The following is a 19,277-nucleotide window of genomic DNA, read 5'->3' as shown; positions in this document are numbered from 1 at the left end:
GTCGAAGCTGGCACATCAGATTCTTTTGCTTCAAGAGGGAGTATTCTTTGGAGGTTGCTTCCCTTTGTTATTGTTTGTTGTATTTGGAAGGAAAGAATCGAAGGGAGTTAGAAGTCGTAGAAGAGGAGGTTTATAAAATTATTCTCAATGGTTAAAGTTTTCTTGTATTCATGGTCTTCCTCATTGAAGGATTTCAGGGATTGGGATTTTTTTTTTGAGGATTTGATATTTCTTGTATTGTTCTTTCTCTGTTCTTGTCTTTGTAGGTCTTCTCTTTTTTTTGATAAGTGAAAGAATTTTTTTGATAAAAGGGAGGACAAAGATGGCCCCCAGGAAGGACAAAAAGAGCTCTTAATCATCTCTCTCACTACAAACAAGGCCCTAAATATAAAATCCTCAAAGAACAAACCAAACTTAGAATGTTAATTATTACATCCTGAACGGATTGAATCTTTCCTACGAAGGTGTGCTCATTCTTTTTCTTCCACAAGCTTCGTGTACTATTATGTCTTGACCTTTTTATGCTTCTTGATTTTCTTTGTTTCCACTCGATTTCAAGGAGTTCTTTTTTGAGGCTTTGATGTTTCTTGTACTATTAATTTTTCTTTATAGGTATTCTCGATCTCTTAAGCTTTTTGTGTCTTTGTTTCTGCTCCTTCAATCAAATATTCACTTGTGAAAAAAAAGAAGTAAAACTTCAACTGCATAATTCACCTGGAATCCAATTACGACCTTATAGGGTACTGATTTTTGTATATAAGTTTAAATATGAAGGCAGGGGTTTGATCCCTGGGAATTATGCAAAGAAATCCTAAGCAATATCAATTCCTATTTTCATTGTCATCCAAGATTCAATTGTACATTCTTGGGTGAAACTTGTTTTCTCTTTTAACCTTGGCAGTAGGATATGAGTCTTAGTCGAATGTACAACTCAAGTTCTATAAATAATATGTCGTTGATAAGGTCTTGCCCAAGTGTGGTGGGATTCTTGGTTCTCTGTCACTTCGACAATCATCTCAAATGTGTACAAGGGCCATTCGGGTCACACTGTGGTGCCAGAGATTGATAATCTTTCTTAGGGTCTTCCTCTCCTCCCCTTTCGTTCGAAGTGGGGTATTTATACTTTAAACTACCGACCGTCGTGTCTGTAGATATCCATTGTTCTTGACATACACTTTTCACAGGACCCTTGCATATCGGGATCTCCTGTACAGTTTGCCGACTAGCTGATAATCCTGCGTCTGGTGCCTACGTTGTCTTGATAACCTCTGACACCTCTCTCTGGCAGATACGACTAATTTCACGTGGCATCCAACCCCACTATACAGACAACGACTTGGCGTCTTTTCTCAATGGCACCATCCAGTCTCTTCATTAGGTTAGTTTGTAAATATGCATCCCTGCTTCCCTCCTAACTCCATTACCAATATTTGGTATAAACCTCTCAAGAAACATAGGAAATGTATATGTGCCATGGCTGATCTGTCATACGACAGACTTGTAATTCCTAGTAGTAAAGTATTTAGTTGACACGCTCTATTATCCTTGACACTAAATTTAATCACAAACTCATCGAATTATGAATATCTTGATTGTCTGTGTATGTACCTTATGAGCAAACCTTGATCTTGGAAGGTCTCCTCAATCCCTAAGCAATTTCTCTGCTTACGCCCCCACCCTTGACCAGGTAACAATGTCGTCCGCATTGGATTTCCCTTCATGGCCTTAAAACGCATTGTTACAAGGTAAGGGAGTTGTCCTACCTATAGCCCAGAATCTCGAACGTTTCTTGATCGATGTGGGAATAATTTCACACCCCTCTCTGCTATTGTACCCCACAATCTCTAATGTCGTTTTGATCAAGAAAAGACTGGGAAAAAATTATTGCTCAACTGATAGAAAATCAATCATTCCAATTAAGATAAATTGTCATAAACCATTGATTTAAATGAGTAAGCTTTTTTAATGATGATTTGTTTATAATTATACTAGGATTGGCCGAATGTAGCATTTAGGCCAATCACTTGGGTACTTTCTTCTCATGTGATACAAAATTAACTTGTCCATTGCAAAGATCCTTAATTCATCAAGCAATGTTTAAAGTGTAATTTGTATAAATTTCAAATGAAACAAGTTTGATTAGTTGTTGTTTGGTAATGTAATGTGCAACATCCCGATTACTAGAAAGAAGACAATAAATGTGCTGTTGATATCAGTTGAAATGGATTTTCTCATCAGTGCAGAAGCATGGCTACAATGGAACATGAGGATGATTGTTGTCAGGTATCTGGTTTATTTGTTATTTATTCTGGTGCCTAACCATCATTTATTTTGAAGTGAAATGGCAGTAGTTAGGGTTTATGTTGCATCAACATCCTTTCATTTCATGTCTTTGCTTTTGGTGGTAGAGCACCACTGAGTTAACCTTTCAATGGGGGAGGGGGGCCCTCCATTTGGCCCCAACTTAACAACCAATTGAGGCAACAGAGCCCAGGGGGTCTCATTGCCTCTTTTTTTCTCATTCTATCCTATGGTTGGCTGGAAACCTTATATCCCTTGGTTGTGGAATGCTGACCAATCAATGTCAGAGAGAGAGAGAGAGAGAGAGAGAGAGAGAGAGAGATTGTCACATCAACTTTTTCTTCTAACACACCGCTTAATAAAAATTATGAGGAGGATTCATGCATAATAACGATTCAGTGATTATTTGTCAAGGGATCAGTTTTCGGAGATTATACAAATGATGTTTTTGGATTTGTTCATGGATTGACATTCTTAAAAACCCTATCTTGCTTTTGAGATTTGAAGAATTTGATGGAGAATTTTGTGACCATGATTATGTGACGAGTGACTACTGGAAAAAAGAAAAGATGTTGGTTTCTTCGATCATTGAACCCCGGTTTGTGCTTGAAGAAATGCAGATCTTGTATTGGAAAATACACTCAATTATTCATTGGCTCCTCCCCACCTGACACATCCTATTAGCAAAAAAAGAGGCACCAACATAAAGTTTTAGTCTGGATTTGATTTGATTTATGTTCAAACCTCTCTAATTATGGTAGAATTCTTATTTAGAGATGTCCAATTTTTTCTTCTGAGAGGGGTATGCTGACCTTGCAAAGTGTGTGCTATGGATCTAAGACCCTACTTTGTTCAAAGTTATTTGAACCTGTGAAGTTCGTTGTCCAAAACAAAAATAGCCTACTCAAAAACTCACCAGTCCAACTCTCAAACATTGTCATTGCATATAAAGCTCTACATCATCTGTTGCTGTTGTATCATCTTTCCATTAGCAATTAAACCCACCTACATCAATCAATGAATCTTAATATGTTTTAAAACGGTAACAAATGTTGCTTAAAAAAATTGTTCTGAAAAAATAAAGAGTCCATTTTTTTATGCATAGGCCTTCCCAGGCCCTGTACACATTATCCAACAAGAGTTGCCATGTAGATTTCCTACCTATAATTACATTTCCGATACCATTAAAACTAAATAAACAGCTTTCCTTAAACTAAACGTAATAAGCTTCCATTAATATTTTTACAATGCTGCAAAGATCTTTTGGAAACCGATGGTTAATTGACGAATTTGGTTATCCGCCACCTTAAAAATGGTTATGGCTGACAATGCATATACCAACCTCTGCTTCTTATGCAAAGGAAAATAGGCTGAAGACTCCGTGGACGCCAACAGAAGATATCTTGGATCGACTGATGGATGGATGTACAACGAGTAGTTTCCACCATAATTAACGAAATAAATCTGGGAAAGACCACATTATAAACCTTGCGAAAATATCGGTCTCCAAGAACTCGATATGTGCAGCCCTACCAATCATGGTGTTCAAGTTCCTGCCTTGAGAAGAGGTGTCAAAGTTTACATCACAGCGAACGAACATGCGCTGCTCGGAGGACGGAGTCCGGATCTGGTCCAAGCAATTGTTGAGCATCTCCATGAAGACCTTACCCTTCCTTGAGTTGTCCCATGATGATGCTGGACACATTTCAATTCTGGCAGAATGATAAGGAACATAACCATCCTGATGCATGAAACCATGGTAATAACATTAGGGCTAGGAGAGCAAATCCCAAAAAATGGATCCTTCAATCTACCACAAAACAAAACAGTGGAACAAGCTAAGTTTGATATTTTGAGTATGTTGAGAACTAACTAATCTCTAGTATTATGAGGACTAGTTTGTAATTCTGAATAGTTAATATATAAATAATGGGAGAAGGGCATTCTCTAGGTTTCTCTCGTTTCTGTTCTAGAACTAATCTACAATTGAACATAATGAGACTTTAAGCCTTCCATCATGATCATCCTACCTTTTCTCAAGATTTTTTTTACACCTAACAATTAGGTTTTGATCTTGTGTTCTTTTTCTTAATCCTTTTCGATAGCGTAGTTTGTGTTAATTTATGAGAAGTTGACATTTTTGTGTATGGCGGATCATCTTTGAAAGAACAGATGTCTCAATAACAATTGTTTGGGGTATAGTTGAAAACCAAGGCCTGGTCGAAAAGAAACCTTTTTTTTTTTTTCGATCAATGAAAATTCAATTTATTACAGAAGCAAACAAGCAGTTGAGATGACCGCCAAACTGGGAGCAGAACACAAAACCAGTTCGAACTCTGCCTTTAAATACCAAGTCCCCCCCTGAAAAGGTCCTCGAAAAAGACCCCCTCTTAACTCTCTAAAAACAATTTACACCAAAAGAAAATAAAACCCAAAATACAAACAAAGACATCCTGCCAGGACCGCTCATTCCCTTCAAAAATCCTCCCGTTCCTCTCTTTCCAAAGCCCGAACAAACGGCTAAGGGCATGAGCCTCCAAAAAACCCTCTCCCTATTCGCCTCAAGCATGAACCTCCAGCTTTGACAAAGATGAATGATGGAACTAGGAAGACAAAACGAGATTTGAAATAGAGAGGACTTGCATTCCTAATTTTACAAGAAAAACCTTAGTGAATCAAAAGGTGATCCACTGATTCCCCATTGGCTTTGCACATGGAACAATAATCAACTGAGATAACCCCCCTGACTGAGATTATCTGATGTTAATAGTTTTTCCAAGGATGCAATCCAAATGAAATGATATCACATAGCCAAATTGCAGATGAAGGAAGTTGATGTTCCCGCACCTTTCAAGAGCCAAGTAAAAAAAGATTTGACTGAAAACTTGTCATCTAGATTGAAGGTCCATGTCCTTTGATCCTCCAAGACAAATCCGTACCCTCTGAGACCAAAAAATTGGAAACTAGCATCCCTTCTTTAAAAACAAGCTTGGAAAAGCCTCCTGCAAGAGGGTCACTACACCATCGATCCTCCCAAAATCAAACAAGGATCCTTATTCCCAATTTGAAAATATATGATTCATGAACTCTGAGAACACTTTGCAAATACCTTTCCAAACACTATACGCAAAAGAACTACTAACTCGATAACTTTCCCAACCCATACGCTTCTCCCTGTACTTTGCTTCAATGACTCTCCTTCACAAACCCTCTTTTGATCAACCCCAAATCTCCACAACCATTTTCCCAACAACGTTAGATGCCTAACACCCTTTCTTCTTCGGACGACAAACAACCTTGCAATGCACCAAATGAAACTTACGATTGCCCATCAAATCATTCCAAAGAATTCATTAATTTTTCCGGCTGCCGCTCCACACTTTAAGGGATTGAACAAAACGATAAAAAGATATGCCAGAATACTAGACAACATACTTTTAGTAAGTGTCAATTTACCGTTTTTGGATAGATAACTAGATTTTCAAGACCCCCAACCTTTTCTTGACCCATTCATAATCGGATTCCAAATACTTGAGGATTTGTATACAAACTCCCAAGGGGAGTCCAAGTAGGAAGACAAAAGAAACTAACCAACACCCTAGAAACTCCGCCCATATAAGAATATCCGAGACATTCCCAACTCTAAACATCTTACTCTTCCTCGAATTGATTGTAAGCCTTGAGACAGACTCAAAACAAACCAACAGACTGCTTAAGAAGCAAACCTGATATGACTGAGGCTCAAGGAATACGAGAGTATCATCTGCAAATTGCAGATGAGAAATCATTGGCCAATCTCATTGACCCTCAAACCTCTCAAAGACCTCAAGAATGCTGAAGAAAGACCTACGAAAGTCCTCAAGAAGAATGTTGAAGAAAAACTAGGAGAAAGGGTTACCTTCTCTTAACCCTCTAGAGCTTTTAAAGAACCCTGCTGGACTTCCGTTCACCATAATGGAAAACGTTGGGGAAGAGAAGAAACTCCTGAACATGGTCATAAGCCTTTTGAATGTCAATTTTGCACAAAATTCCTACCCATTCCTAATTACATGGTCAAAAAGAATCCTTAGTTAAAAATGAATATAAAAGCTATCTCATCATGGGATTTAATCCTATAAGAGCATATAACAGATTATGTTCCCTAAAGATTGCAACTTATAGCCTTGAGAGAAAAAGGGACCCAGAATTGCCAAGTCATTCTGCAAGGAGGGTCATTTTTGTTTATTAAGGTCTGCTTGGGGCTTATGATTCCAACAAGGCCAAACCTCTAAGACTCTAACCCTCATTTGTGTCATAAAATTAGCAAAGAGTTAATACTTGATCACGATTTTGGTAGAAGGTGACTCTAGTAATAACATTTGTTGATTCTAGGAAGAATTTTTTTTTCTTTTTTTGGAGAATCTTCCATATCATGTTTTTGATAAGTTAAAATTTATCGATGAGAGGACAAGAAGTCCTCAAAAGAGATACAACGACAACTAATACCTAATTACAACTTCCCACCTAAACATAAGATCTTCAAAGAAAAAGACCCTAAACTCTTTAAACTGTTTACACCAAAAGAATAACAAGCAAAATATGTCGAAAATAAGCTCTTGAACGTTTCTCTTCTTGTCGTCGAACATGCGCGAATTCCTTTCTTTCCACAAACCCCAACAAATTGCGAAGGGCGTTAACCTCCACAGAATATTCGACCTCCCAGAAAAGGAAGTGGATTTCCAACCAAAAAGAAAAGGTGCGAAAAGATTGGGCTGACACCATGGGACGTTAAATAAGGAAAGGAAATGACACCAAACACAAGACGCCACTACATAATGAATAAATAGGTGCTCCACAAACTCATCACTTGCTTTACACATACAACAATAATCGACCAAGATGAGACCCTTCTATTTTAGAAGATCAATCGTTAGTGGTTTATTCAAAGCCGCCAACCACACAAAAAAACACTTATGAAGGAACTTTAGACTTCCAAATAAAAGAAGGAAAACACAAGTCTTGCATACCTTCAACTAAAGAACAGAACAATTTGACAAAGAAACGATCATCACCACTTCCTTTCCAAATCCAGTGATCCACCCTGTTTAGCGAAAGACCCATTGCGGCCATCAAATCAACGAGAGAGATTGCATCCTTGACCTCCCAATCATCCAATCTTCTCCTTACACCAAGATCCCAAGACACGCCCCTCTCATTAGGAGCCAAGGCAGAGACCGACACTCATTTTCTCATGGATAGCATGTATAAGCCGGGGAATAGAATCTGAAGGGAGGTTTGCTACCCCAATGGTCCTCCCAAAAACGCACGCTATCACCTCTTCCCACTTCATAACAAATATGATTGCCCAAAGAAGCTCCCAACTTAGCAATTGCTCTCCAAACGCCACAACCAAAAGGGAGTCTACTCTATTTGCACTCCTAACCCAAACGATCCTACCCAAAATTAGCCGCCATCAAAATTCTCCAAAGTTCATCTTTTTCAATACCAAAATGCCAAAACCACTTCCCCAACAACGCTTTATCCATATCCCTAAACCTCCAATCCCAAGACCACCTAGTTTCCTTGGACTACACACTAACTTCCAAATAACCAAATGAAATTTATGATTACCACTTCTATCATTCCTAGCCAAAGAAAAATATTCCATAGGCATGTATTATACAAATATGCAAGACAAGAATCCTGCAGTGTCTAAAATGAATACAGAAGTTATTCCATCATGGAAGTCATTCTGATGAGAAAAGAGCATTTTACACAATCTGATCACAGGAAGCATGCTCAACTCTTGGGAAGAGATGTGACGATTCGCTTAGGATACGCAACTTGGTTGTTTGGGAAGAAAAAGAAATCTGGAATTGCCATGTTATTTGAGATGACAGTCATTTATGTTTATACAGGTCTGATTGGGAATTTTGATTCTAACGAGGATGAAACTTTAGTTTTCCTTACCTATCAAAAATAACTTCAGTTTTCCTTTGTGACCAAAGATTAGCAAAGAGGCTATTACTTAACTCGAGATTGTGGCTGAATGTGACCCTAGTAAATATGGGTTTCTGGAAAGGTAAGAACTTTTAAAGAATCTTTTATATCATTGAAGAGATCCACGACATGGTGTCATCTTAAACATATCATTGTCTTGTGTGCAAGTTAGCCAAAAAAAAGGTAGATGTCCCAGCCAGAGATAGATCCATATGGATGGATTGTATGGAAGTGACATAACGGAAACGTGTGAATCAATTGCTTCAATAGATAAAGAAGCAATAGCTTGAAAGAAAATAAAGCATAAAGCTAAAAAGTAATTAAGAGAGAATATAATTGAATAGATTGAATTTCGTTTTGAAGCTCCATACATAGATGGTCGAATGTGCCTTCTAAAATTTCCTTCTTTGTCTAGTTGGCAGTCCATGGTAGGTTACTAACTCTTGATCATCTAATTAGGAGGGGTTTCATCTTGCCTAATTGTTGTGTTATGTGTAATGCAAATGGGGCGGTTTTGCAGTTATTCTAATTACCTCGGGTTTGGCCTTCCTCAACCTTTTCCCTTTACCAAAGCTGGAATCTTTATTTTTTCATTGATAGGAAGAAGAGTCTTTGGGCTTTGCTCCCTTTTGCAATTTGTTAGGGTGAGTGGAAGAAGAGAAACAGGAGAATCTTCTCAGGGGTGGAGAACTCTCATCACGAAGTGATTTTGTTGATCTTTGGTTTACTATTCCATTGGTCCAAACTAAACAGGGCTTTCAAAGGTTTTGTATGTAGATGGGATTCTCTTTGTAATGTGTAATTTTTTGTTTTTGTTTTCTTGTACTTTTGCCCGGTCCCCTCGACTGCCTCTATTAATGATATATGTTTTGCTTATAAAAAAAATGCTCTTTATATGGATAATTCCATCATAAAAGCTTAGAAACCTTCTAAAATACTAAAAAGTAACTTTCCTAACCTATCTATAACATAATAGCAACCATCTAAACCTATTATAACTCAATTTGAACACTTGTAATTATAACCTAAAGAATAAAAACGAATTTAGACAAAAATGAAAATCTAAAAATAAATTAGAGACTAAACAAATTAGAAACTAGACAAAATAGAAACTTCCTACGAGATTATGAAATATAAATCTTACTAGAACTTCGAAAATAGAAATAAATCTTACTAGAATTAGGAAAATAATTAAAAATCTAGCTGGAACTATAGATGTCCTACATCAGAAAGGCAATGTATTCCTCAATAATTTTTATTTTCCTTTCCATCCTTTTTTTAATTCCTTGTTTTGATAAATCTAGAGAGAATGATTCCCCAAAAGTGTTGCTAATATTCCTAACACTAATATTCCAATAAGATTTAGTAGGAGAAATAGAGTACCTGTGGTGAAGATAACAGTATTATGTTCTTGAAGTACTCCAATGTTTTTTGCTGGAAAACGAAGAGCAAAGTGTTTTAGAGCTTTTACACAAAAAAGGAAACAACAAAATAGTTTCGTACTTTCCTTTTGTTTCTTTTAAACTCACATAACATTGTAAATTTGTAATACATATTGTAGAAAAGGAGCAGCTCAGATAGTAATATTAGTACCTTGCAAAGCTTATAGAAGAAAGTGTTCTCGAGATCTGGATCGTCAGTGAAAGTCAGCTGGTGAATGCACTGGGATCCTTTGAGCTTTTTCAGAAGCCACAGACCGGAGTTGAATAAAGAGTTTGAGCTATAGAAATAACCCAAGTGTGGCCCAGATATAGACATGTATGTATAAAGATATTTTAAGAAAGGTTCCATCGGGTTCTCTGAGATTGAAAAAAAAAAAATAGCTTTCAGTACCGAACTATAAAAGCAATGAAGATCACAGCTTGAAAGCTATGGATGCATACCTGTCAAGGCAGTTCTTATAATGACATTTCCAATTGAATGCCCAACAAAGCTAAGCTTGATATTTCTGTAGCCACCGGACCTTGAGACTTTATCAATTTTCTTTTTAAGGAAAGCGGACACTTCTTCAGCCAACCTTGATCCCATTTCTCTGAAGTCTCCAGATGTTCTGTCTTCGTTCACCTCTGACATGAGACACTCTACTCCAGGATCTATCAAAAGCCATTGATTCCTAACAAGCCGTAAATCCAGATGATGTCCCTATTTACGTTTAGATCGAGTTAAATGGAAAATGAATCCATTGACCCATGTATAAACAAATGTTTTGTAACCAACATGTGTAAAAAAGAAACAATAAGTCTGAGGGAAAGAAGCATCTTCAAAATGATCAAAATCGTTTAAAAGAACTCCTCTAATAAATAAAATGAAAAATAAGTAAATAATTGTCCAATAAAACCAAGTTGAGAATAAAAACTTCTCAAAATTTATTGTGGGACTAGATATCTAATATCTTATGTCTCTAAGACACTACTTGGGAAAAGGATATTTCAAGATGACAATGGATCAACTTGGCATGATTAAAAATTTTGAGATCAGATATTGGTCCTTAGATCTCAATTTTACCTGTTAGGAAATGGAATTCAACCTCAAACAACATTGGCAACACTCAATTTGTCAAGGTAAAAAATTCAACTTTTTGCTATGGTAAGACATCAGTTATTTAAGAGAACTTCTATTGCCACACCAACTTTTGCTAACGCTTTACATATGAATTGGGGTGGCGTTTGCAAAAGTTGGTCTGGCAATAGAATCTCACTTATTTACCTATGGTCATGTATGAATTATCATAGATGAGGGATCAAACCCACAGATAAGTTGACTAGTGTGCAGTGTGGTAACATTGAGGTTGCATACATGAAGTATCTTTTTTGTTTTATTCACGAAGTTTGCGATTAGAACGAAAAGAAATAATTAAATTGGTGAAGAAAAAAGTTGTAATTTAATCGAATTTTTTTCAATCAATCACCGAATTTAGTGATTAATACTGTGAGATGCAAGAGAAATGCAGAAAGTATCAATCACCTTCACCTTCACTTCCTTTCAGCTAGCTCTATTTGGCCTCATTTTTTTCTACTTTTTCATATTTTTTTGGACAATTCTGTACTTAGTTTTAAACCTATTTGCCAGCTTTACTTTTAATGTTGATGAAGAACCTAATCAAATCTCTTACCAATCACTATCTATTGGAGCATTTGGAAAGAGAAGAATGCTAAAACTTTTGAAGACAAGGAAAAAAGTTGAGAATTAATATCATTATGGATGCCAAGGCAACATAATTTCATTAGTCTACAATTCTCAGGAGATCCTTGAGGACTTTGTCTTTAGGTGGGAGTCTTTGATGGTGTAAGTAGTAGACGGGCCTTTTTATTATTTATTTTGGCAGTGAAGTTCACATTTTTTGCATCCTTATCTGAATTTTCTCATCATTGAATCTCTATTTAACATTTAAAGTCTTAAAAAGCAAATTTAGAAAGCACCAATCAATCACAACTACATAGTAGATCCCCTTCAATGTATTATCATATACATTGTACAGTACAACAGAAGCCAGGCTCGGGTTGGGACAGTTTACCCAAGAACTCGGTCCGTGCCAACCAAACCTTCAGTTAGGGTAATAAATCCAACATGAACCCAACCTGACCCAAGGTTGGGTTGGGCCCTCAAGCTATTGTTGAACACGTCCAAGTTTATAGAACACACTAACCATATGAAAATCATACTCATCAATTGCACAAAATCCCAGGAGCTAAAAGTCTAAACCTATCTTTCCAAAGGAAGAAAACATACCTGGAACCCATGTACAAAGACAACTATCTTCAAAACACGACCATTTTTTTGTGCGCCTGGTAACTTGTTTACAGCTTTCACCCTGGTTCCCATGAGCATGCTAGAAGTTTCTTTCTGATCAAGATGGTTGAAATATGAGTTTCCACTTGTAGTACGCAAAGGAGCGTTCGTAACACGTTCCACGAGTATAACAGGAATACGTAAAGGATTGCCAAATATATGCATGTCTTGAATAGATCGATTGTTAATCTGCACCAAAATCATATCCTCTTAGATTATTTAAGAGATCTGCTACTGGTACCCCAACATTTACTTATTACACCCCAATTTCTTAAATTATTTATCACATCCCAATTAAAGATTAAAACACACTCTTCAAACATTACTAAGGTCTGGCTCAAATTATAATTCTCAACATTACAAAACATTATAACACTCGTTCAAACAATTTCAGTAGTTGTTTACAATTATGATTAGACATATAAAATCCTAATCCCAAAAAACGTAAATCAAGCAAAAAATAACGAGAGAGCTCCTATTGGCACCCCAACTTTTAATTATTCCCAACCATTCACGTATTTTCTTTGTTATTAATTGGGGTGTAATAAGTAAAAGTTGGGGTGCCAATAGCAGCTCTATTATATAGCGAGGTTAAAAGTAACAATTACAAGACCAGTGCATTGCATACACGGGCAATAACTCACCCTCATTTGAGCAATACTTCTACGGTGAAGCTCAGCGCGTGTAATTGCAATCTGGGCTGGCTGCAGAATAAATACAAGAGAACATTCCATGTTCAGACACCATAATAATATTAATGCTGATCTATGTTAAAAAACATTACATGCAGTGGAACTAACCTAGATATTCAATTTCATCTAAAGTAGAAATGTTTACAAATATTTGCATGGAACTTTTAACAAACATCTGAAGATTACGAATGTAATTACATCATCGTTTAATTTCCGTAAAATCGAAACTTTCCCACGGATGGTGTGGTGAGAGGACTCATCAAGACCACTTCTCAAATAATGATGTGGCATCTCAACCTTGGAGTAGACCATCCATATTGACCACTCAGCTCTTCGATCACTGGCCCATGCATCACACAAAAACTCCAGGATCTTCGTCTTATTAACCCTAGAGTGAAAACAACATATCAGCACTTGAATGTTCTGTAAGCATAGAAACAAGCAAACACAATGTAGCATAACTTTGAACATACTTTATTTCGGGATAAGTGAACTTTCAAACATGCTGCACGTATGAATAAGATACTAAAATTTGGTTTGTCCAATGTGATCTCTATGTGACCATACTGGTGATGTAAAAAAAAGAAGTAAGAAATGGGTGTGAATCTGACGCAGCTCATTACTAGGAGAGATTTTACTAAAATATTACAACATATTTCACAATTCAGAAGTATGATATGAAATGGGTAATGTAGTAAGAAGTAAAACAAACCTGTGGAAATTAAGGAACGCATTCCACAGATACAAAAGTTGGTTACCCAATGAATGGAAAGCATGTAATAGATCTTCCTTGGATACAAACTGGAGCATCCCATCACTTTCAGAGTCAACAACACCATTAACTTTCTGCAGGGACAGATGAATTATAGATTAAACAGAAACTCTTGTAATGTTGACTTCACAAACAGATTTAAGAGTATTGAGGTTCCTGAAACTAAAGAACGTACCTCAAAACCATTTTGAGGCTCACTTGTCACCTGTCTTGCCCCAATCCTAACCTCTGAAACTTCAGCATTTGTGGTACCCAGATCCACTTGCATAAATGAACCAATCAGCTTATTTTCACCCAGATTGGAGGTAATATCCGTCAAATCAATTGTTTGATCAATCGCTTTGCTAAGTTTTTGTAGTTCATCAAGAAGTATACCACGTGCGGTCACCAAAGCTTTAATAAATGCAATTTGTTTTGGATCCACAACAGCCCCTTGACCTGATACCTGTTTAGTCAAGGTTAAATTGTTTATGTTGGAAGGAAAGATGAATTTGAAGTGGCTGCCAAATATATATCAGAAACAACTTTCCTAGAAGAAAACCATGTGAAGCACATGAGGGTCAGTAACGATTTACTTCAATGAATTGAATAATAGTCTGAAAAAATTAAATGCTCTCCAAAAGATTCTCTCTAGATTTATGCTAAGGTTAAGGTTATAATAGTCATAATATAAAATTTTGAGATCTTTCCAACAAATGTACCATGGTGAGGGGGTCTCATACATCAAACATTTGGGTGTGGGGGAAAGGGGAGAGGGGAGGGAGGTGTGGGTGCGTGTGTAAATGATACTCATTTCTGCATACCATATGATTTCTTATTGTAGTTTGATAACTTATGGATTTATTATCATGTTTGCTTTTATCATTTCCTATAGTTTCAATGGAATTTCCATCGATATTTCTATCATTTGCACAACATTTTCATCATTTCCATGAAAATCATATTAATTTCCCCACTCATTGTAAACCTTTCAACAAAATATTTGCAATGAGGAAATTGGAGGTTCATGGGTACAAGAGCTAAATAGACACAAACCAAAATTTAATAACTTAATGATAGTTAATTTCTTTTAACCTATGTAACAACGACATGGGCCTTGAAAGTTGTGTTAGACATGTATTATACACACATTTATGTTGACAAATTGCCATATAAGGCAGTTTATTTTGATAAGTTTCTACAAGAAATAGCCTACAAAAGAGGTTGATGTGTTCCATACTCCATGCACTAATTTATTAAGTTCTAAGTTCTACAAACTGTAATTGTTCATTTTATAAAACAACTCATTTGTTTAGTCAATGGACTACTCAATGGTACACGTAGATGTTTTGTTTTACTTAACATTCTTTCCTTGTGGAGGTTTTTTTTTTTTAAACTTCTGAATTAAAAACAGTTAAAATGTTTTGCTTTAGTAAATGTGTATACTTGTGTCCATGTTTTGGGTTTCTTGAAGGTATCAAGTCAAACAGCTCATAAGTGCGTTGGACAACGAAACATGTATCCATGTCATTGTCATATTAGCTTTTAACCATCTAAACATAAATTACATCAACTTATCCCATATCAGAACACAGTGAAACTAGCTCAATAACAGGCAAACCAAATGCCAGTTTCTTCAGGAAGTAACGCCTTTATTAAATGAGAAAAAAGAGATACAAAAACCCAGGGAGGTCGAGAAGACCTGGCAAGGTAGAATCAAACAAAAAGAAAAATAAACATTTACCATTTGGAAGAATGTTGCCATTTACCATGGCATAAATGGGTCATTTTTGTTATTAGTAGAGATTATTTGAAATTGTACCAATATATTCATGTATAGCAAAGACTTTAACAAACATACTTGATTGTTACCATCACAAACTTCACCACCAACATCTTCAACCATGCAAGAATCACTGAAATATTCAAATTAACCATGTTATTCTAACAAATAAATACTGCAAAACAATATGTTAATCAGCATTTAAGCAAGAAACTATCAAAAAAATGCCTTTCTAAGTTCTGTAAATTGGATTGCCTTCTGGCTATCCATCTTAGAAACTGGAATTGTGACAAACCTGGGTACCTTCGTTGGGTGTGTTGTGTATGTACCAGCTTTCAGTAGAATGATATGTATGCTTAAATCAACAAGAACTGCATGGAATGTATCGAAATGGACAGGACAATATGAATGCAAGCCAAGAAGAGCTTTAGGAGGAATCCGGAGTTCATGGACTGAAGCAGGGAGGGCATCCATACAAGCCTGCAACTCAGACCTTGACAAAGAGTATTACAGTCACTAACTAGGATTTATAAAAGATAACTCCGCATTTTGCATGTTATTACTCATGTACCAGTAAATTAAGAAAGCGATACCGTTTTAAGTACGAAAACACATTGAATTTAAGCATGTCTACTAACCCATTTTCCAATATTGGAGTGTATAGAAGCTCAAACTTCAAAATTACAGCAGATGTGGATGGTCCCTGGAAATCAAAGTACATGTTAGAATCAAAGTTTATAACGTAGATTTCACCATAAGACTACCAATAGCCATTATAGAAACAACAGAGAGTATCTACCTCATATTTTCCAAGAGAGAGATTAAAAGATATCATGACAGAAAGAAGGACATCCTGCCTTGCATATTTGATCCTGAAAGGCTGGGTACAAAAACTGTTGTCTGAATCATCAATCCTCCAAACTCCTAAGATTTCATCAGACCCCAAATCTGGAGCTGCATCAACAATCTAAGATGTCATGTCTCTTAGTAGTGAGGTTGGTCTAAATCAGAAAATGTCGGGAGTACAGTCAGCTACTGAATGCTGAGAAGTATGGTTAAATTGCATTACTTTGGCTAAAGCATTGAAGAAATACCTAGACTTGGAGTTTCAAAATATTGAAATACTGTCATTACCAAGACGGATAAGACAAACATTTAGGAAAATTGTGCAAGGGCAATATGCTCTCATGTATAATCAAATGGGTTCAGATTTTAAGTCCTTGGCTTGCCAAAGGACATTTGATGAAGAATGTACACCTTCATGTTAATGATAACAACTAACTTTCGTTATATGGTAAAAAATTAAGAATGTGAAAACTTTTACTGCTATCATGTTAACTTTGCACTTGTTCTAAAGACGATCACTAGACGCATACATACATGCATAAGCAAAGAGTTGGTCAATATAACTTTGCTGAAAATACCTTCATATTGAACAACTCTAGCAGGAGTTCCAGGAGAGGTGTAGTTACTGTCCTCCCATCTCATAGAGATCTTAATCTGATACCATCTACAAAATATAAAATGTCTTCATGAAATATACGCAGATAAGAAAACCCAAATTCTGAAAATAAAAATAAAAAAAAATTTAAAAAAAGGCCAAATTTCTGAAGTTTCTCGCCTTAAAAATGTGACATTTTTGTTTAGCAAACAAATGCATTTGAAATTGAACCAAACCAACTTAACTGAACAACAACACAATCCTCACCCTTGCTGGAAAAGATCGAGATTGTGGAATCTATGAATGTAAATGGCGATCTCCTGTACAGTCTCCAACATAGCTGGCTTAAACCTTTGTGGTTTTGCATGAATCAACCTCTTAGCAGACGTATTTCTCTGATTTAAACCAATAAAACATCTCAAACGCCGAAACATAAGTGATTAATAATCCTATACCTCTGCAAAACTCGCATCCCTTCTTCTCAGCAAAGACTAGATAGAATTAAAACCCTAATTTCCTCTCCAAATCTCCAAATCTCCAAACCTCCATCTCTTGCACTTTAAATTCTCCAACAAACCACATAATCTCTATTAAACATCATTCCATCAAAGAAAACTACAATAGTGACCAAATAGAAAACCGGATCCAAACGATTTTCTAACTTTTAGCGAGAACGAAAAATTGTTTTGCTGGAGAAGAAGAACCTGAGATTCTGAATGGAATATTGTACCACCGCATTTGCAGATCTCAGCATGAAGATCACTGCTGGAATGAATTAGGGTTTTCTTCTGCCATTAACGATGATCTAGGGCTTTGGATTCAAAGAAAAACGACAATGGCGAGAACGAAGAAGAGAGTCGTGTTTGGTTTTTTGTTCGTTTTCATGCGAGGAGAGAGAGGAAGAGAGACTTGAAGGTCTGTGTTGGGTATCTGGTTGAACAGTTCATGAGAGAACAGATCACAACCGTTCAATAAATCAGGGAAAATATCTGGGACACGTTGATCCGTTTATTTAATTTTTTTATTTAAAAATAAATTGTTAAATTTGACATAAAAATTAAGGAAAATGATGAGATGACATAAATGGAGACACAAAGGTGAAAAAAATGATGTGGTGGTGCGTCTATAACCGTTGACGCTTTTTTACTCGTATCCCGTGGAAAAGCATCTAGAGTAATGTGCACGACACCACATCATTTTGCCATCTTTGTGTCACTCTAGGACAACTCATAAATTAATGGAACATCTTGTCTTAAATTTAGAGAAAACATTTCCTTACTAAGATAGTGAGGAAATAGGACTTACTAAACCTCATCTATTGTCAAAAATACCTCGAGATGCATATGCTTGACCTCGAGACTTTTAATGAATCTCGAGGGTTGTTTTTGCATCTCAATGTCATTTTTTGACAATGGATGAGGCTTGGCAATTCCTTGTTTTCCACACTATGCTAGTATGGCAAGTCACACTCATAAATTTATATTTGTGATTGGGATGGGAAAAAAACTTTCTACTCACCCATTGATTGATATAGTTGTCCTCGTTTAAAACTAGTTCAAGTTGAGTCAATTCGGTTTTGAATTTTGAGTTGGTTCAAAAAATATAATGTTTTAGTTTTAGTTTTTTTTTTTAAATATATTTAAGAAATTTAATGTATGTTTGTGTCATCTAGGTCAAGCCATGTGTAGTCAATCAAGTCAACTTGACTCATTGGCCATTCGAGGGGAGTCAAATTTTCAAGGTTAAAAAGGTTGGTTTGAATGTATAAGTAGACTTACATTTCTTTTGTATGGAAGGCTTAGAATTTAGGAAGATTGTTGGCCAATATTCAATATTGGCAACAATAAATTTTATGAATCTATCTCGAGATTCGTGAAATAAGATTGTAAATGATTTTATTTATTTTGATGAAATCAAAAGTACAAACCTCAGTATTTTCCTCTAATTAACAGTTAAGTACAAAAAGATGACGTATGTAACTTTTCTTCTCTCCAGACTTTGCGTTTTATCAACTGAGAAATTTGATTTGACGATGATTTTGTTTGTACTTGATCTTCTGTAGATTTTTGTTTCTCCAAGCTTTGCACTTTATTGGTTGAGAATAGTTTCTTGGCTTCTGAAGAAATTTTTTTGAACTGGATCTTCTATAGAGGTTTATATAGATTTTCTTTTTTCCGAGCTTTGTGCTGTATAGGTTGAGAAAGATTTGTTGACTTCTAAAAAAGGACTTTTAAGTTTGATCTTCCATAGAGATTTGTGTAGATTTTTTTCTCTCCGGGCTTCGTGTTTTATCGATTGATAAAGATTTGTCTTCCTAGAACTGGCAAGTTAGAACTTACATTCTAAGGTCTATGGTTTTGCAAGATAAAATAGAGAGGGGGGGAGTTATAAAACCTAGACTAATGAATAGAGCATTTTTAGAGAAGTAGTTGTGATGGTTCGGGGTTTGGGAATGAGAAAAAGGGGCTTTGGAGGAAACTAATAGTAACAAAGTATGGGGAGGATTTGATGGGTTAGTTGAGTAGATCAAATAGAATGGCA

At 36.1% G+C, this 19,277-nt stretch overlaps 1 protein-coding gene across 2 annotated transcripts; it reads right to left on the bottom strand.

The window, feature by feature from the left end:
- Positions 1-3,366: 3,366 nt before the first annotated feature.
- LOC147409760 (uncharacterized) lies at positions 3,367-17,661 on the bottom strand. 2 transcript variants are annotated; one of them, XM_086431817.1, is made up of 15 exons: positions 17,004-17,661; positions 16,720-16,805; positions 16,095-16,249; positions 15,934-15,998; positions 15,591-15,788; positions 15,374-15,428; positions 13,709-13,978; positions 13,474-13,607; positions 12,960-13,149; positions 12,714-12,773; positions 12,010-12,258; positions 10,164-10,422; positions 9,874-10,079; positions 9,664-9,714; positions 3,367-4,042 (listed from the first exon to the last, which is right to left on the bottom strand). In XM_086431817.1, exons 1-15 carry the CDS (start codon positions 17,168-17,170, stop codon positions 3,752-3,754), a joined length of 2,436 nt encoding a protein of 811 aa, XP_086287943.1. In that variant the 5' UTR covers positions 17,171-17,661; the 3' UTR covers positions 3,367-3,751. The 2 variants fall into 2 exon arrangements, with proteins under 2 accessions (XP_086287943.1, XP_086287944.1); XM_086431818.1 differs by lacking the exon at positions 17,004-17,661 and having other exon boundaries at positions 16,095-16,262; positions 16,720-16,803.
- Between the last annotated feature and the right edge of the window lie 1,616 nt (positions 17,662-19,277).

This window comes from Akebia trifoliata, chromosome 2 (genome assembly GCF_017979445.1).
Source record: "Akebia trifoliata isolate Shusen 1 chromosome 2, ASM1797944v1, whole genome shotgun sequence".
NCBI lineage: Eukaryota > Viridiplantae > Streptophyta > Magnoliopsida > Ranunculales > Lardizabalaceae > Akebia > Akebia trifoliata.
Note: the sequence above shows the minus strand (reverse complement) of the source record. Positions and strands in the feature narration are given on the sequence as shown.